Source organism: Perognathus longimembris, chromosome 16, assembly GCF_023159225.1.
Source record: "Perognathus longimembris pacificus isolate PPM17 chromosome 16, ASM2315922v1, whole genome shotgun sequence".
Taxonomy (NCBI): Eukaryota; Metazoa; Chordata; class Mammalia; order Rodentia; family Heteromyidae; genus Perognathus; species Perognathus longimembris.
In genome coordinates, this window is record NC_063176.1 from 33,121,385 (window position 1) to 33,142,560 (window position 21,176).

A 21,176-nucleotide genomic window follows, 5' to 3' on the forward strand; every position below is an offset into this window, starting at 1 on the left:
TATACACTTATAAATATTTAAGCATTTACTGATAAGGTAGCACATTTATTGTGTTGCTACATACAATGATTAGGTTGAACCACCAATTTCAATTTATTATTTATTTAATTGAGACATCGTCTCACTACGTAGCTCAGGTTGTCCTGTAACCTACTCTCTAGCCAGACTGGCCTCAAATTTCCAATATTTTCACTTTTACCACCCGAATTCTGGGATTACATGTGGCAAGACTCCCAGACTGAAAGTGTCATATTTTTTTAAACAGTACTAGTTATTTCATAAGATTGAGAAACACCTAGCATTTAGGCCTACTGAAATATGGTTAGTTTGAGTTGAGATTTGTTGTGTGGATCATGTATCATATTTCCAATATCTAGTATGGATAACTGTAAATTGTTATTCTTATAATTTTCATTGATTACAATATACATTTCTACATCAATTGTCAGCTGCACTGGCAATATTTTAGATATTTAAGGTTATATAAACTATATTATTAAAATAATCATTACCATGATTACATTTCATGTTTCCTTAATGTTGCTACTACAAAACTTAAAAATCAACACGTTGTGACATAATTTCATAAGACAACTCTGGGCTAAATATTGCTGTCTCTAAAACTAGTGATAATCTCAAGCTTTTTGGTTAGAATTACACAAGATAGTTGGTGATTTTGTATTTGTTCATTTTGCAAACTTTCAAATGCCTTGAATAAGATAAACAGACAGCAGATGGCTTCTTGAAAATTAGAGGCACAGTTGGCCTTGGACACAAACAAGCTAAACCATGAAATTAGACAACAGTCAAAAGACAAAATAAAATTAACAAAGAAAAGAACAAGAGCAAGGTAAATTCAATCAATGAAATCCTATCAATGTGTAGGAAAACTACCTGTAATGTGAAAAAGGACAATAACGACAAGAAAGGACATAGTGAGGTGTGATGTTCATAATGGTAAAACTGTATCACCCCAGCCCCTTGATAAAATGAGTTGAGACAATGGGAGGGAAGGTAATTGTAGCTACAGTACTAGTTTCTGGCTTCTGGATCTTGACCACATCAAGTTAGGAAATGTTTCTGCTCTCATTCATTTGAACAACGATTTGAAAAAGTATTTTGTGTTTATTACAGTTCTGTAATAAATATTTACAGTCAACTCAATCAGACTTAAGTGGCCCAGTTCCTGGGAGCAGCATTGAAGTGAGGAGCTAGTGGTTTTTATTGCTTGCCTTGCACTCAAGAAGAAGCTGAAGTTCAGAGATCAAGTAACTTGCTGAAATCACAAAGCTAATAAGAGAAGTTAGATATTTTTTGATCAGACTGTAAATCCTATTGTTACTTTTTATATTCTTCCTTTGCCATCAGGAAAGATACAACTTCTGCTCTTTCCTAACTTCCTGTTTAGTGAAAAACTACTCAGTGTTATTTTAAATTACAAATTGTTTACCCTAAATGCTGGACTACTGTGTCCTTTAAGGTTTGTTTGGAGATAGACAAGCCTGCTGTTTCCTTTTTGAATGTACTGGGAATGTTTTTGTAGAGTTTGTAGTCAGAGAAATTTGATCCCTTGCCTGTGCACAGCAACAGAAGCTCTTAAAGGACTCATATTTGTGATCACATTGGTCTAGGGAACATTAATGGTGTCTGCGGCTTAGTAGAAAATGGTACTGATTATGGCTATTTGATGTTGATTGTTTAGTGCACCGAATGGATTGCTCAAATTCTGTCTATCGCCTGTGTTTTCTCTTCTTTTGTGGGACAGAGTTTGCTCTGATGATTCAGTTTTCACTTCTCTTGATTGTAATTGTGAAGGAACAAAATTTGCTCATTTCTTTAGTGGCCAGCCCACAAGTGATGCATTGTAATCCATTCACAATATGAAAAGATTTCTAGGGTAGGGTGTGCACTAAGATAGAATAGTGCATATAACTACATTCCACATCTGGAACATGGGAGACAATTTAGTTTGATAAACGTGTCTTGTGTACAATATCAGGAACACATAGGAACACTTTTAGGAAGGAACTCAAGGAGACTGGATAAAGAAATGGAAAGATTTAACTGCAGATCTAGCTCAATGGTAGAGCATTTACATAGAGTGGCATGCACAGGGTCCTGGGGTTGATCTTCAGCTCCCCTTAGCACCACAAATAAAATTGAAATTGGCAACATTTCCAGAGGAAATTATGTTGAAACTGAAACCTGGAAGGAAGATGTAAATGGATTTCAAGAGGAAGAGGTTGCTGGTAAAAGGAGAGGTAGTCTCAGCAGGAAGAATGACATGGAAAGATATGACATTCTGGAAGACCTGCTATTTGTTGAGCATGGTGATTCCCTGGAGGGTAAGATGGGAAACAGTGTATGAGCAAGAGAAGTATGGTGAGAACAGAGATTAAGGAAAGACATTCCATCAATGTTGAAGGGACAACTTTAAAACAGCAATGCATCACACAATTGATTATGGATTTCTAAGATGATTTATTTACAGTAAAAGTCTTTAGAAGTTTTTACAGGTGTATTTTATGCTGTTAAGATGAAAATAGTTCCCAACATGGTGCTATTGGAGACTGTATTCCTGGATAAATATTCACATATATTATCTATTCACTTCATTATAATTCCATGGTGTGTACCATGCTTATCATCAGGGCTATTTACCTCAAGATAAATAGGCTTCATTAGCACTGGTTTGAGGCATTATTATTTATTTATCTATGAAGATTATAAAGCTTCTATTAATTCATGTTTTCCAGGAACTGTTATTTGAAATTCCAAACCATGCTCCTCAAATGTATTTTCTTAATGATGCTAGCCTTTAAATGTAAAAATTGTTTAAAACATTTTTACTTTCTTAACCCACCATTTTACAAATTTGTCATGAAGCAATAGGGCTGAATAAAAATTTGCATGAATATGGACATTCCATAAACTCAATTTCAAGACAGTCCGTTGGCAAGTAATTATGTCATCTTTGGTTCATTAGACTCTCTCTCTGTCTCAGGCAACCAAATTTCAAAATAGATAAATTTTCTGTGGATGTGCTTATCAATGAATTAAATATAGTTTGTAATGCTTGAAAAATTATATATTAATCGTTTATGAAAATTTAAGGTTACAAGTGAATATTCCAACTCCATTATATTTTGTGAATTTGGAGATGAGAAATCTTTTGTGGCCATGGAATGTTTTATAATATTAAAATCCAAATATGGTTTTTACTGTTAATGGGTAAAGCGCTACTTTTTCTGAAGCAAATTTCTTTGTGACCTTGTCTGTTACATTCAAATTTGTACTTTATAAATCAATGAGTTAAAAAAAATGTTTCTAGACACAAAGTTATGTGGCAGGGAGGAATGCCCATGGATTTCCTGCAGCAGTGAGGTGCAGAAATGGAGAGATTAAATGAAGGCAATGATTAGGAGCTCAGAACTAGTAAACTAGTAAACTCCATAAACATTTATTTTCCATCTACCATGAATCAAATAGTGTAACGGTGATTCAAAGTTGTGTTATGTTACACACAGCTCTTTACTTTTTAAGATTACTAGACCAGGGGGAAAGGAAAGGGAATCACAGAAACAGCAGGCCAAAGGAGGAACTAATGCAGCAATGATACTCACTTGACACTAGGATGGATACCAACCTTGGGGGTGGGTGAGAGTAGGGAGGGGTAAGTGGGAGAAAATGAAGGATGGGGTAACGTTGTTTAAAATCAAATGTAATTATTACCTTACTTATGTAACTATAACCTCCTGATCATCAACTTTTCAATAAAGACAAATTAATAAAAAAATTGAAATAGATTTTCGATGTATAAATCCTTTACTAGTACAGAGTGTTCAGTCAAATACACAATTACCAGATGAAATGGTCGGAGAGGTCATCTTAAAGCCACTAGAAGAGCACCTACCCTAACCGTGGCCTATTTCATAGTCAGCATTTTTTTTCTTCCAGTTCTGCTCAAATGCCAACATTTGTAGTATTTTCACATTAGGAACCTGACGTCTGTGTTATAACCAAAACAAAAAACCAATTTTTACTGGGCAGACATAGAGGAGGAAGCTGGGAAAGGATGCATGGAAGAGTGGAAAAGAGAGAATCGAGAGGTGATAGGAGGGAAGAGAGGAAGGGGAAAGGAAAGAGAAAGAGACAGAAGAGAAAGGAGAGAGAAAAAGTGGGGGAGAACAAAGGATGGAGGGGGGAAGGAAGGAGGGAAGGGAGGAAAAGATCATGAGAAGTTGTCTGCTTTCCCTTTTGGCTTTGGGAGGTTGCCAGTCTCCCAGTCCCAGCCCAGTGTCCCAGTCTTCCCTGCAGGCTCCGCCCCTGGCCACGCCCCAGAGGTCTGGTCCCGCCCCCCGCCGCGGTTCCTATTTCTTTAAATGACAGCTGAAGCCCCGTCCGGGTGCGGGGCTTGACGTCAGTGCCGCCTCGCGGGCTGTGAGGAGTTAGCGTCCGCGCGCGCGGCTCGCGGTGCGCAGCTCGCGGTGCGCTCTCACAAGCTGCCCGCGCGGCGCGACTCCTTGGCTCGGGCTCCTCCTCGCGCACCCGCCCCGCCGAGCGCCGCACAGCTCGGGAAGCCTCTCCCCAGCCCATCTCTCTCACACTTCCCCGGCGGCGCCCTAGAGGAGCGGCCGATACACCTGGCACCGGCACCAGTCGCAGCCGCTCACGCGGAACTGCTGTCTGGCACACACCGCTCCCACCACTCCGCGATGGAACCCGGCCGCCGACGCCGCGGACGCCCGGAGCCCTGAGCCGCACCGCCCGCCCGGAGGAACGCGCCCGGCCCTCCTGTAGGTGCGCGGTTGTCCCGGATCGCACGCAGCGGGCCACGGGGGCTTCCGAGGACCGCGGGAGACGCAGGGGGCTCTGGGAAGCTCCGAGGGCTGGGATCCCGAGGCGGGCGGCCGGCCAGGAGGGGCCGGACCATGGCTCTGAAGGACACGGGCAGCGGCGGCGGCGGCACCATCCTGCCGATTAGCGACATGGTGTCCGCGTCCGCCTCGCCGAACGCGCCAGCCGCCGCGGCCCCGGGGTCCCGCGCGTCTTCGCCCTTCCCCGAGGTGGTGGAGCTGAACGTAGGCGGCCAGGTCTACGTGACCAAGCACTCAACGCTGCTGAGCGTCCCGGACAGCACTTTAGCCATTATGTTCTCGCCTTCCAGTCCCCGGGGCGGCGCGCGGCGACGGGGAGAATTACCCAGGGACAGCCGGGCGCGCTTCTTCATCGACCGAGACGGCTTCCTCTTCAGGTACGTGCTGGATTACCTGCGGGACAAGCAGCTTGCCCTGCCCGAACACTTCCCGGAGAAGGAACGGCTCCTGCGCGAAGCCGAGTACTTCCAGCTCACCGATCTGGTGAAGCTGCTGTCGCCCAAGGTCACCAAGCAGAACTCGCTCAACGACGAGGGCTGTCAGAGCGACCTGGAGGACAACCTCTCGCAGGGTAGCAGCGACGCACTGCTGCTGCGTGGGGCGGCGGCCGCTGCGCCCTCGGGTCCCGGAGCGCACGGCGGCGGCGGCAGTGCCGCGTCGGACAAGCGCTCCGGCTTTCTCACCCTGGGCTATCGCGGTTCCTACACCACCGTGCGTGACAACCAGGCGGACGCCAAGTTCCGGCGCGTGGCGCGCATCATGGTGTGCGGGCGCATCGCGTTAGCCAAGGAAGTTTTTGGGGATACGCTCAATGAGAGCCGAGACCCTGACCGACAGCCCGAGAAGTACACATCCCGCTTCTACCTCAAGTTCACCTACTTGGAGCAGGCGTTCGATCGCCTGTCGGAGGCCGGCTTTCACATGGTGGCGTGTAACTCCTCCGGCATGGCCGCATTTGTCCACCAGTACCGCGACGACAAGATCTGGAGCAGCTACACCGAGTACATCTTCTTCCGTAAGTTCCCAAGCACTCCCGAGTTTCTTTCTGCTAACCTGAAGTCTCATTCCACAGTCTTCGCTCCACCCCCCACAACCCTGGCTGCAGCCCGGGCAGGGTTGGTTGTCCGGGGTCTGGGCTGGAAGAGTCCCTGGTGCCAACACTAGTTGACTAGTGCGGGAGGTCTTCCTGCTGGCCTTGCACACGAGACAGACCCAATTTACGATTGTGCCTCATCCGATCTTCACCCCACCTTGGGTTTGTGGAACTCAGTTGCAGGAAGTTCCATTCTGTTCCTTAACTTCATTGATCCTTCCCTCTTGCCCCATCTTATCATTGGATGCTCAGAGCTTAGTAGCCTCTTAATATCCTCTGTCCTTGGCTATGGGACACCTGGGGTTAAATGCTGTGTCTCACACTGGGGTTCCTCCAGGAGGCGGGGTGGCATGTATGAAATGACCATACATTCCTAGAATTGTTCCTGGAGTTGCAGCCCCCGCCCCCCCCCACCCCCCCCCCCCCCCCCCCGCTCAAGAGTGGCTATTGGGGCCCCTTTTGGGAAAGGGGTAAGAAAGACTTTACATTTCTCAGGAGTCCCTAACAGGGCTGGTGAGAAAGTTCTCCATCAACAGATTATAGCCATGTTTCATAGTAACAGTTACCTTGGTTGCAAAAAGAGGATGTAGAGGTTTAGGATGTGTATGTGTGACCTTTCAAAGCTGTTGGATCAGGAAAGGGAGGTCGAGTCTGCTTTCCTAATATGGATAAGTGCAAATACTTTCTGAAAGAAGAGAAAGAGAGGGTTGAGGAAAGCATTTGGCCAGATAATTTTTTTTTTGTAGTGAATTTCAGTGCAGGGCTCTGTAGAGTTCATAACTTCACCAGATGTCACAATCATAATCCGCACGTGTGTGTGTGTGTGTGTATTGGGCACCATTTTCAGTAACAAGTATAAAATGGAGAGGGCAAAGGTTAGAAGGTGTTTTGCACAAATGAAAAACCAGTTGGGATGGCAGCAGGAACACTGGCAACATTTTCCTACAGGAAGACACAGGAAATGATAAATTGTACTGTTTTGAGAGAGGAGCATTAGAGGCTTATGTTGCAAATGCTTTCATTGTGCTAATTTGTTTTGGTAGTTCCCTCTCTATAGAGGAACTGAATGGGTGGAGTAGAGGAGACCTTTTTCTTACATTGGTACAAAGCTGATTAGAAGGTGGCTCCATGTCCTTATATTTTAATAACTGTAGACATGTGCTAGTGATTTTAAGTATTGATGGATTTCCTGAGCAAACTATTTCCACACAGAAGCAAGTGAAGTGGTAAGGTGCTAGGTAAAACCTTAATTGTCTTTTCTTTGTAGCCCAGGCTGGCCTGAAACTCTTGATCTTCCTGCCTCAGGAATGCTAATGTTAGCATTACAGACATGGGTCACTATGCCTGACTCCTAATTGTATTATTGATATCAAAGTGTTATTCCTTACACAGCAAAAGATCAGTGGCCAGAAAAGCACACAAGGGGAAGTAATACTTTATTGTTCATGAAAGATTGACATTTCTTCAATATATATTGAGCAAATGCACTTTTCCCTTCGCCCAGTACCAGGGCTTGAATTCAGGAGCTTTCTAGGCTTGCTTGCTGCTTGCTTGCTCATGGCTGATGCTCTATCATGGGAGAGCCACATCTTCAGCCTTGGATTTTTGTGTTAACTGGAGACAGTTTTGAACAGTTTTTCAGAACTGGCCTCGCACATCAATCCTACAGGTCTCAGCCTCTGGAGTAGCTAGGATTATAGGCTTGAGTCACCAGCATCCCACCTATTTTAACTTAAAAAAAAATTCTTGATCCTTTATTAATGAGATCCTTGGATATTTGAAAAATATTTTAAATATTTTAGTAATTTTTTATCAAGGACATATTTCCAGTCATTTCAAAAGATGATGGGAACTGAATTTATGATTTTGGCATTATATTTGCCAGATAGGTTGTAAACATGGGTGATTTACAGTTATGTTCCTTAAATTTTGCATCTCTTGTATGTATTTGGTCTTTCCTTTTCCACTAGAAACTTGTGGACTAGAGAATGTTTATTACCTTGACTTCAGAAAGTACAGCTTGACCATAAAGCAGAAAAATAAATAGGTCATGGAAGTTGGAAACTGCCAGTTTATCTATTGAGATAATTTGAGAGATATTTGAAACATGGGGTCTGTTCCATTCTAATAGTATAGGTAAATTAAATAAAATTAAATCATTCATATTATGAAAACTAGGTTATTTTTTATTTCTTTATTGTTAAAGTGATGTACAGAGGGATTACAGTTTCATACAGAGGCAGTGAGTACATTTCTTATCCAACTTGTTACCTCATCTCTTATTCCCCCTCACCCCCATTTCCCTCTCCTCCATGAGTTGTACAGTTGATTTACACCATATAGTTTTGTAAGTATTGCTGTTGCATTGGTTTGTCTTTTCATCCTTTGTCTCTCCATTTTGGTATTCCCTTTTCCTTCCCTAGTACCAATAGATGTATATGCAATATCCAGGGTACTAGAATCTGTTACAGTGATATCAGGTGTAAAACCACGGGAAAGAAAGACAAAAGAAAAAGGGCATAATTCGTATGTTGAAAATAACAACAACAATGATAAACAACTTGTTTCCATAACTTGCAGTTCATTTTGCTTAGCATCATCTATGTGTTCATATGGACATAGCTATTGAGCTATTGTAATCTTAGTGCTTGCTTCCCTAGTGAGATCTGAGATTCATTCATACCAGTTCCAGAAATCTAAGGCTGCCATCACAGCCTTCTTTTTTGATTACCCTAATTTACACCATTTCAGATTAAGAATTGTTCTCTGAATGAGTAATCCAGTCATTGGCCCATGATATGTAGCTGTCATTTTTAATTATGATGTAAAATTGATTAAGTATCAGTGTGTGTAGGCATATATAATGTACATGGGAATGTCTATGCACTGGTATGCGTATAAATATACATACTATATAATACATATTTATTATGATTTTCAAAATTATTTTAAATGTAATATCTTTTAATACTTAATGAATGAAAATATCTGTAAAATGTTTCTGTCTTCTACTAGCTTAGATATTGCCAGAATATAACTATTTTGCATGACATGACTATTTTAAAAGATTATTGTTTATGTTGAGAAAAGCAAAATTATTTCAAGATCTTGTACTTCATTGGTGTTGTAAATGTAGGAAAAATTTTAGTATCTTATATTTCCTCTATGACCCATACTTATCTCTAGTATAACATGTATTTATTTAATGCTAAATGCATGCATCAGGCATTTTAACTCCTTTTTAAATTTAGTTCCATGAAAACTCAGTAGTTTTGATGCTGTTCTGAAGAAGATAGAATTGTAGTAATACATGTGAGCTTCAATTTTAGTGTCTGTTACTACTTCTGAGTTTCTTGCAACAGAAGGGAAGACAGTGACAAATGGTTCCAGCCTAGGGTTCAGTAATCTCACACACTACAATTGCCAATGTGTGATTTTGCTTTATTTATTTGCATCTTCTGTGTTATAGTTTCTTCACTGTGGTATACTTCATATTACTGATTCTTTAGGAGTTTACAGTACAAGTGTATGGATGATAGCTGACCCATACGGAAAGCTAACCAAATGTGTTGCTATTTTGAGTAATGTTCTACAGAGATCATTACTTTTGATAACTAACATCGAACTTTTACTTCTTTTATAGAAATGAGTGTTAATTTAGTTTTAAAACTAATTAGAAAATTCTTTTCCAATGAACTAATAGCATTCTAAACTTCAGAAGTTTAGAATAACTAATGAAATAGCTAACTTCTCTCCTGAAATTTGAATTTTTCGGGGCCAAGTTATTGGACTTTTCAGTCAGACTTTAGTTAATTTTTTTTTGGATCAACTCCAACAGAAACTGTTTCTGATTCAGAGCCAAGTAGTGTTTTAGCCCCATTAGGATTTGAAACTTTGACAATTTTCTGCTTTTCTGATAAATAGCAAGCTGGATTCAGATCTCTTTCAGTGCTTGTATCCAAGTCATTGGGTTCTTAAACTCAAGGATATCTACAGGCTATTAAACATTAAATACTTGTTTTATTTGGCCATATGGGAAATTTTATCTATTTCCTTTCTGACCTCACTATTCATCAAGTTTCTCAATGTACTACAATATTATTAAATTTCATATTATTTTTCTAATACTAAAGATAGATGTTCCCTTCTTGGGGAAAATAGAATGCTTTATTTTGCTTTCTGTGGGGGAGGATGTCTAGTGAGCATGGTTGTGGTTGTGTTTAACAAAAAAGATAAGGGGGCTTTATTTTAATATGGCATTGCATAAACAATAGATAATTACATACTTAGAATATGATATGTAGGTCATTTATGGTCAAAGGTATCATTAGGTATTGTTTCCATGTGAACTTAAGCTGAATTATTCCTCTCTTCTTACTGGTACTTCAAGTTTTGAACTTACTGGTTGAGCAGTGTATGTGCAGGTATGCAGTTCAGGTAATGAGTTGAGAGGAAAATGACAAAACACTTGTCATTTTCAACAAACTTGGAAACTGTGATGTGATGTTGGTGGGCATATGAGGTTGTTGGACTTTTATGTCTGGCATGGTGCTCTCTCTAAATTTATCCTCTTCATAGTGTTGTGGCTCCCTCTTTGCTATAGCTTTATGTGGGTCAACATTTATGCAAATGACTAAGCTGAAAGCATATAATCGCAAGCCTTTTTTTTTTTTTTTTGCAAGATTTACTTTCGTAGCTTAAAATGCTAGAAATCAACATTTGGTATGTATGTATGAGTTTGAGAATATTCTTAACTTTAAAATATGTCCTCTTTCAGAAAAAAAGGCATTAGCATGTAATTATTATTTATTCTTTTACCATAGATTATTATCAAGCATTAATATAAAATGTGAGTTATTGTACATGTGACATTTAGAATATTAACTTATATCCAATTTTGATTATAATTAGTAATAGTGTGTTATATATTTAAAATGTCTGGGGGCTGGGGATATAGCCTAGTGGCAAGAGTGCCTGCCTCGGATACACGAGGCCCTAGGTTCGATTCCCCAGCACCACATATACGGAAAACGGCCAGAAGCCGCGCTGTGGCTCAAGTGGCGGAGTGCTAGCCTTGAGTGGGAAGAAGCCAGGGACGGTGCTCAGGCCCTGAGTCCAAGGCCCAGGACTGGCCAAAAAAAAAAAAAAATGTCTGAGAGTGAACTTTGAACATTCAAAAAAGCAACTTTTTAAATTAAAAAAATACAACTTTTTTGATAAAAAATATAATATGGTCAATTTTAGGACTTTTACAAAAGAAGAGTTCTAAATGCATGCTTTTCCAACACATGTAGTTTTTAATTTACGTGTAATGAACTTGTTAAAGTTATAGGATGTATTGTTTTTGCTTTGTTTTGTACATTTAATACATTTACAAATTAATGACATTCTGCTTAGCATATAGTACAGGTCTTTCACCACGTACATTATTACAAATATTGATATTTATTTTTGCTGAAACCTTAGGTTAAAGTTAACTCTTTGAAAATATAGACCCAATAATGAATAGAACATTTGCTGAACACCTAATTTTGTGATGAGCATGTTGTATACATTACTTTGTTTATTTCTCAAAGTGTTTCTTGAGCTTGACATTAGTTCTTTGATTAGTTAGAACACTATGATTTGGAGAGGTCAAATCAAATGTTGGATTGGTATAATGCAGAATTGGAATTTCAATTGTTCTGTCTTCTTACAAAGCCTCCACTATAAGACATTTAAAAATAATGCCCATTTCATCCAATCAATTAAAAATCACTATTTCAGTGTCTGCCAAATTCGTAGTACTTTGATCTACAAGTACAAAAGAATGGTGTGAACTGTTAATGAATAAAGCTACTTAAAAATCTCTGCAAAATTTCCGTACTTTCCAAAAGGGTTCTTTACTTATTAAAGCTACTACATAGGTTATATGAGTTTTCTTAAAATTGAACTGAATCAACTACGTGACTCAGATAACATTTTTTTGTGGGGTGGGAATGATGGTGGAGAGAATCAATAGTGCCTATGTATTTGTGAAATCATTAATGCTCATGGGTAAATTGAATGAGATTTAAACAATGCTAAGACAGTAAATTTATTTTAACTTCTGTACAGGTAACACATTTTGTATATTGCTTTCACAGAAGGTAGCAAAAAGTCTTTTTTATTTTTATCTTTAAGTTGTTGTACAAAGGGGTTGCCACTTAACAAAGCAGTTTATAAATACAATATATTTTGATCCAAGAGCCTATTTTAGTTGAAATCAATTTTGTTAAACATACATACACTGTATATGTAATTTGTCTACCAATTTTAAATATGGATTCACTCTATTAAATTATGTCTTTGACATGGTAAGGTTGAGAAAAACATCAAAATCCTACTTGTTATTATCACTGACTTTCAGTAGTTTTAAAGTTGTAAAACTTTGTGGAGGTCTATATGAAGAATTTTAGGTACTTGTAAGTAATGCTCCAGATTGACATTAACTCTATTTAATTACACATATTATTTGTTTGTTTATTTTGGTATTGAGGTTGGGATTAAGAGCCCTGATATTCACAGGTCCACTTGGTAGGTAGGTGTTCTACCACTTGAGCCAAGCCTCCATATGTAATTACAGATATCATTTTAAGGGCTCATTTGAATGAACTTTAGGGTGTTTTATTACATTTAGCAGCTACAAATCTGTAAAATATATTGGTCATGTCATTAATCCAATGTGTTCTTTCATGATTAAGAGGGGTTGCAAGGACTTACCTAAAGCTATTAAAATGTCTTTATTTTTCAGATTAGTCACTAAAACAGGTAAATCGCCTGCTTTGTAAGTTTAAATGTGATCAGGAAGTTTTAGTTGCTCACTGGAACCTAGGTGCCTAGTGTCTATATGCCATATATATCTCAATGTCATTATTGTCTCCCTCTTAAACAGATACGTTTCATTTTTGTCCTTTTCCTTTCTTTTTCCTCTCCCTTTTTTTTTCTATTTTTGTGTATGTACTGGAACTTGAACTCAGGACTTTACACACTTGCTTAGATCTTTTGCAGGAGGCTCATATTCTACCATGCTTCCACTTCAAGCCTTTTTCTGGTTAATTGGAGATAAGATTTTTTTCTTATCAGAAAAAACAGCCCTGACTGGTTTTGAACAACTATCTTCAGATTTCAGCATCTCAGTGAGGACTATGGGTGTGAGCTAGTGTAGGCTTTAAAATATATGGCTCTTTCTCATCATTTTGCATTGCACTTGCTTTATGACTTCTAGTACAAGTAGAATAGCAATTTCAGTTTCTAATTTTTGGATAGAAATAATGACAGAATCTATTGGCCTTTAATGCAAATCCTTAAAATATGTGACTGATTTAATCCTCCCAAGCACTACATACGTATCTTTGGTCTTTGCTCTTGCTGAGCACACTTTTTTAGACTGGTGCTCTTTCACTGGAGCCGTGACTACAGGTGGCATTTTGCTATTTACTTTTGGAGATGGAATCTTGTAGACTTTTGTTCCCAGATGATTTTGAGTCACAATTCACTGATTATAGCCTCCTAAATGGCTAGGATTACAGGAATGAGCTATGGTAACTAGCAAGTACATTAATTAACTAATGAATTAGTTAATATTCATAGTAATAGCGTTTGAACCAGGGGCTTAGTAATGGGACTTACTGTTTGCTTGACTTGCTTTGCTAGGCTGATGCTCTGCCATTTGAGCCATACTTGAAGCCCTGAATACTTTATTCAGATTTCTTGATAACTTATGGTGCTGGCTTTGACATCTTAGGAAAATAATATCCTTCCTGAAGAAATGTGAAGGAAAGAGTAATATTTACCATACAGATTTGTTAAAAAGACCAAATGAAGTAATCCATTTAAAACTCTGAATAGTACTGGGCACAAATTAAATGCTCAATTAGTATTGCATTGACAATGATTAATTAAGGTTCTCAAACTACACAGCCAATATCCTTTTCTACACTGGTAGTTGTTAGTAACAGATTTCTTTTTCATTGCAAGGAAATACAAAGCAATACCTATTCAAAATATTCTAAAAAGGTGATGCTTAATCATTAGCAAATTACATTTCTTTACAGAATTGACCTGTTAAATATACCATTGTATGCAACATATTACAACTTTGACCTCATCATTGTTTATTGCTCATGAGGAAAAGCATTTTTCCAGATATAGTGCTGATACTGATCATGCTGATATGATTAATGAAAATACACATATTCAATGGCAATTGTGTTAGGCTGTGGGATATATTTGGGCAAACGACTTCTAACTCATTTTTATTTGTATTTCTGCCGAGAGCTTTTAGCTTGGGTTTCAGTACTTCAGTGCAAGAAAAAAAATTATTCTATAGACACATAGGTTCTAAATAAAATGTCCCCAAATTTGGGTATTTGGCCCAAATTACTGGCTATGTTTTAACTTTCAATACATTTTTTAGGGAAATAGCTGTCAAAACAATTGGTTCCTTTTAAAAACTATCTGGATATGTTTTAAATGTAAGGTTTCTGGCTGCTGAAAAGAAAACAGGGAAACGCTGGCAGTCATTGAGATGAAATACTCCAATATTCTGTCTTTTCTTCTGGTGAGGGTTGTAGCTAGTACATTTCTTTGCAGGTAGAGGATAAGGATTCAGGCATATAATTCTAAAATTACTTCTATTTAAATAAGGAAAGTTGCTTCCATAGCAACTTTGTAATGAATGTTGAGAGGAAGCAGATTGTGATAGTGCTAAGTTACTAGTATCATCTATGATTTGTGAAATAAGTCCTTATAATGCTGATCCTGATTTAGAAGAGCAAGTACTTGGCAACTCTGGTCTTTGGACTGTAGGCTTAGCCTTCGTCAGTATGTAGATATACTTTAATTTGTGCTACTTTACTTTCATTTCTTAGAGGGAATGTATTGAGTATATTGCTAATCACAAAACCTTTCCTGAGGGTAAAACTTTTCATGCTCTATTTCATTTAATGATGTCTTAAGAGATACCATAAATCGAAGTTGGATTAATTGGGATCTACTGAATAATATCTCTTATCTATCCCGTTTATATTAATTTGTACATTCACTAACCAATATATTTTTTACCTAGAAGTCTGTTAGATGCGGGAGGTATGATAATACACAATAGTGAACAATTTTCATACATTCATGGGCAGTATTGTGACATATAGTTTGGCAGGTTGAACATGCTGCTTGTCTTTAGACTGAACATAATGTGAATACATGCAGTTTTCAAATTACAGGGCCCTCTGTGAAGTTTCTGCTCATGGCAAAGATTGATGATATCTTGTAGTAATTTCAGAGTACAAGAGATTATATCTTTTATTAATTTCTGACTATAAGAGTCTATGCAAGTGTGTGTGATGAGGGATAGGAGTAGGTATTTGTGTGTGTGTTAGTATATATATATATAATGTATATTTAGTTATATCTAGATATCTCTTTATATATGCTATATTTGGATATATTTCTTTGTATATACTATACAGAAGATATACCTATATGTAGCTATATGTAATACATGGGTACATGTTGCTATTATTATATTATCATTGTACATATATAATTTATTGTGTGTATATGAAAAAAGCCTCTCACTCCCTCTTTATTGATAATTGCTGTTATTTGAGGCACTTAATTTGTAATATTTTGTTAGCGCAGCCTTAATACACTACTTATGGGCATTTCAAACTCCTCATCGTGTAACTATCTGGAAAAACCTGAAAAGGTAATAGAGTTCAAATTTTGTATGTTTTCCAGATGTCAGAAATAGGCAACAAAATCTGCCATAGTTGATTTAAGTTTGAAAGAATTTATTAAGTGAAATAGATTCCTATGGGCTGGTTGGTAGGGCTGAGTATCCAGAAATGAGTCCCAAACTCACAGTATGATAAGGCTGCAAGCATGATGCTACCTTGTAAGGATTTAAAAATTCAAAATAAGAAACCTGTGGGGCAATTGTGCAGGGGTTAGCCACCCCACTGGTGCAATGTCTTAGCCAGACAAAATACAATCCACAGTGTACTTCCTGCCTCCCCCTTTCCTCCTATTAAGAACCCAAGCACAATAGCACCTTAAACATAATTTCCTGCATAGTAATGCTAAAACTCCCTTTTATATAAATGAATATTTTTTAGCTTTCTCCAAAAGGGGAAACCTGTAAGCCTAATCTACTCAATCTACCTTTGAGCCATGAACAGGGCTACAGTTTTACAAGGTCTGAATTAGTCCTGTTGACTAGTCATTGGTGAATTGTGTTAATATATGTCACTTGCCCCAAATGCATTCAAAAAGCAATATCAAATGAGCAGGATAACTTCCATGAAAGCTTTTATTCTGAGAATGAGAGAATGGAATTCTGCTGTGTAGACAATAGAAAAAAATACTTTTACTAGTGATAGGAATGGATTCCTGTTAAACCTGTGACAACATCTGATTCTTCCAGTGTGTGAAACCCCCCTGTCTACTGTCCTTTGAAGTCATTTTCTTTGCCGTATGGAAAGTCTTACCCGTATCTGTCCTCCACAACCACTTCTGAGGTATATTGGGCAGAGTTCCCACATTGCATGTGCATGGATGTCACACCTCATTACTATGGCACTATTACTATTAGGCCAGAGGCTTGCGAATTACTTTAAGGGTTAAACATCCCAGGCTTTATAGGGCCAGTGGTGTAATTTGTTCAGTATGAAAATTAATTCCTGCAAAATATTTGTGTGCTTCTGGTTATTTTCATGAGTGAATTAACCAAAGTCTTGTGCTAGTAATTTTTAGAGGCAAAGACTATTTTTATAGCTTCTGTGAATCACTTATTTCCTTCTCTCTTAATTTAATGGCCTAGGAGGAAGATGCCAGCTTTGTCAGCAGGGCAGTGGCCTTTGTGTGAAAGATCATCCATCACAGATACTGCTAAGACTGCAGTTTTATAGTTGCTACTTAGATTCTGTTGTTGTGGTTGCTTAAAAAAATTATACATGCAAAGTGAAAGCATAATAAAAAAGAGACAGGATGTTTCAAAAAACCTACCTGTTTACCTCCTAGATTCAATAGTTTTAAAAAATATTTAATTTTTGTTGTTTTTTTCCTGAGGAAGTTTAAGGAAATATAATGTTATCTCTCCTCTACACACACACACACACACACACACACACACACACATACACACACACACACACACCCCAAACACACATATATACACACACACAGATAAACATATACATATGTGAATGGGACTTGAACTCTGGGCCTAGGTGCTGTCCCTAAGCTCTTGAGCTCAAGGCTAGCACACTACCACTTGAGCCACAGTGCTACTACCTCCCCTGCATATTTTAATATCTCAGTCAAGGAAGATTTTTAAAAATATAACCAGTATTTCATTTTCAGCCCCAGTAAGATCAAGAATAATTTTTGAAAATGTTACATATGTAGTCCACAATCTTATTTCCAAGAATGTTTAAAAGTATTTTAGAGCTATTTCTTTTCTAATTCAATATTAGAAAGTTTGTGTCCTTTCCTCTCTGTCTCACTTTCTCTTTTCTCTCTCTGTCTCCCTTTCACTTGCAAAACTATTTGTACATAATTGATGTATAGTGCTTTGTATAGTGACTAGTTCCTTTTCAAAGCTAGGTAGATTAATAGGCAGAGATGAGTGATGTCAGTCTGATGTCTCCATTAAAAGTTACATTGAATACAATTGCCCAATTCAAATTACATTAGGGGCTAGTTGCAAAATTGTGATTTTTCTAATCTTTATCATGTTTTCTACATTTCTTAGCTGGAGTTTTATAATAAAGAGCTTTCTCTGAGGAGCTACTTAAAATACAGTGCATAGAGGAAAGGCAGGCAGATGATAATTATTTCTTATTTATTTTCATTTCTCATAGCACAGGCCCCACTGATCACATACAGAACTCAATCTCAATAGAATCAGGAAATTTAATTTTCAACCATCTAGCCTATTCATGCTAATATTCATCCAGCCAATCCCATTATTACATACATACTGCAACTTATTTGAATGTCATCAAATTTCTGCAAAGGCAACCTTGCAGAAGTCCCCTCATGGCATTTCTTTATGCAGTAATGTGTGAATAGTGGAAATGAAACTGGTAATTGTATCTCATTATTATGAATGTTTTCTATTTGCATGTCACCAATGAGAAACAAGTGTATTAAGAAACATCTCAATTTCTATTTTTGAAAATGCCTGAACAATACTTATATGGGAGGCATATAGTTTCAAAATAGGCATAAAGAGCCAAAAGTAAACCAGTTTCTGCTAAGTTGTTAGGCAATTGAACTTATAGTTTTGCTCTATTTCATAGGGAGTTCTGGCAAAAGTTAGAAAAAATATTGGATGATCTTGATTATGTTTCTGCTTCTTTCTAGTTATCAAACCCATGAAAATCACTTAAATTGAGATGATTTCTGTACCTCCTGTCTGAACAAATGTATGGGCATTGAAAGATAACAATCGCCAGGTTTGTTCACTATCACAGTTCAAACATGCTGTTTAAGTTACACACGCAAAAAAAATCTTAAATTGCTTTGAGGTGAAATACATGGAGGAAAAAGCCAAATGACTATCCTATGTTTTATAAAACAGGCCAAATATAAGTAGAAGGTTCTATTCTGTCTACTAGCCAGTGAACAATGTTTGCTTAGCACTGCAATATGTTTTTTTTGTTTTTTTTTTTTTGGCCAGTCCTGGGCCTTGGACTCAGGGCCTGAGCACTGTCCCTGGCTTCTTTCCGCTCAAGGCTAGCAGTCCGCCACTTGAGCCACAGCGCCGCTTCTGGCCGTTTTTCTGTATATGTGGTGCTGGGGAATCGAAACTAGGGCCTCGTGTATCCGAGGCAGGCACTCTTGCCACTAGGCTATCTCCCCAGCCTGCAATATGTTTTTAAGTCAGCAAAGTACAACATAAAGGATAGGGGGCTGGGAATGTGACCTAGTGGTAAAATGCTTGCCTCACATCCATGAAGCCCTGGGTTCATTCTTCAGGACCACAAACAGAAAAAGCTGGAAGTGGTGCTGTGGCTCAAGTGGTAGAGTGCTAGCCTTGAGCAAAAAGAACCCAGGCACAGTGCTCAGTCCTGAGTTCAAGCTCCAGGACTGACAAAAAAAAAAACCCAACAACTAAAAAACAGATAAAGGATAGATAGAGAAATAGATAGATAACAAATAATAGAATGCCTTCCCATTACAATAACCACTAAAACCCATGAATAACACAAAATAGTAAGTGATGTTAAACTCCCCAGGAAAACATCACTATTAGACCCAAGGCAATTATATTAGTCCATCAAATTAAGGAGGATTATTTCACATTAAAACTGGTCTTTCTTTATTATGGATTGAAATTTTCATATTGTTTATGATAATCAGAACTATTTCTTGACTAAGGTATTGAAAAATGATTTATTTGGCATGGTTTTAAAATGAAAGTTAGGAGTAAGGATGAATGTGAAAATTAGATTTATTCTCCATGCTCTGTAAAGCCTCATACTATGTCTGACACCAAATCATCACTTGACAGATGTTTATTTGGTTAATTAGGAAAGATGAAGGTGAGAAGAGATATCTTATGACTGAGTTTAAGGAGAAGCTCCCTAGGATAAAACAGAGCTATATCACACTTTAACTATATTTACTTGATAATTGTGTGACTTTTAGCAAGGGATTTATTTTTCTAAAACCTTGGTTTTGTCTTTTGCAAAATGATTGAAATAATAATAATAATATATACTTTAGTGAGTGGCTATGCAGGATTCAGCATTGTGATATATAACCTGGAACATCCCATTCATGTGTAAGTTTCACCAAAATTAACTCCTTTTATTATTCTTTATAAAGAGCATTGACAATACAGAGGAAGAAGCAAGAAATTTCCTGAACTAGTGGGTTCAGGAAAGCTGCTAGAGAAGTAAGTACTGACAAAACTGTGTCTATGTGAGAGCTTTGTTCATTCATACAAATGTGCAATGGTGAAAGCATAGTTTAATTTGACTAGATTGGGAATTGGAGAAATCTGAAAATGTTGGCAGAGGGAATATGATTAGACATATTCATCATCAGGCAAAGATTTTAAACCAGAAGGTGGTGCAGTCATATGTGCAGTGTTTAAAGCAACTGTGAAAACAGAGTGGCACATGGAATTGGGAAACTAAATTTGCATTGTCTAGTTGTTGACTATTAGGGAGGTTCAGGCTATAGGTGTGACAGTGTGCAGTAGTGAGTCATGATAAAGGATGAATTCTCTCTTTCTCTCTCTCTCTCTCTCTCTCTCTCTTTGCCAGTCCTGGGGCTTGGACACAGGGCCTAAGCATTGTCCCTGGCTTCTTCTTTTTTTTTTTTTTTAATAGTTTCACATGGCATGTTTAAAGTAATTACAACAGTGATGTAACAGTCGTTTCCATAACATGGAGTTCATTTCACTTAGCATTATCTTATGTGTTCATAGGGGCATAGATATTGGGCTCTTGTGATCCTCTGCTGTGACTAGCATAAACCTGTGCTAATTATTCCCTATGAGGGAAACCATAGAATCCATGTATCTTTGGGTCTGGCTCACATCATTTAGTATAATTTTTTCCAAGTTCTTCCATTTCCTTATGAATGGGGCAATGTCATTCTTTCTGATAGAGGCACAATTCCATTGTGTATATGTACCACATTTTCCTGATCCATTTGTCTACTGAGGGACATCGGGGTTGGTTCCATATTTTAGCTATGACAAATTGTGCTGCAATAAACATTGTTGTGCTGGTGGCTTTAGTGTGTTTTTGTTATAGTCTTCTGGGTAGATGCCCAAAAGTGGGACTGCTGGGTCATAGGGGAGTTTTATGTTTAGCCTTCTGAGGAATCTCCATACAGCTTTCCAGAGTGGCTGAACCAGTTTACATTCCCACCAACAATGAAGTAGGGTTCCCTTTTGGCCACATCCCCTCCAACAATTGTTATTGTTAGTTTTCTTGATAAGGGACATTCTTACTGGGATGAGGTGCAATCTCAATGTTGTTTTGATTTGCATTTCTTTTATGGCCAGTGATATAGAGCACTTTTTCATATGCCATTCTTGGCATTCTTGGCATTCTTGGCATTCTTGGCCATTCTCATTTCCTCATCAGAGAAGTCTCTTTTTAAATCTTTAGCCCACTTGTTGAGGTGGCTGTTGGTTCTTTAAGGTTTTGTTTTGGAGGAATTTA

At 38.1% G+C, this 21,176-nt stretch overlaps 1 protein-coding gene across 1 annotated transcript in view; it reads left to right on the forward strand.

Moving 5' to 3' along the window:
- The first annotated feature begins 4,403 nt into the window (after nucleotides 1-4,403).
- Nucleotides 4,404-21,176, forward strand: part of Kctd8 (potassium channel tetramerization domain containing 8) — a 219,118-nt gene continuing 202,345 nt past the window's right edge. Inside the window, exon 1 of the mRNA XM_048363951.1 lies at nucleotides 4,404-5,892. Within this exon, the coding sequence (XP_048219908.1) occupies nucleotides 4,932-5,892 (961 nt within the window). The 5' untranslated portion in view covers nucleotides 4,404-4,931. The remainder of the gene's footprint in view (nucleotides 5,893-21,176) is intronic.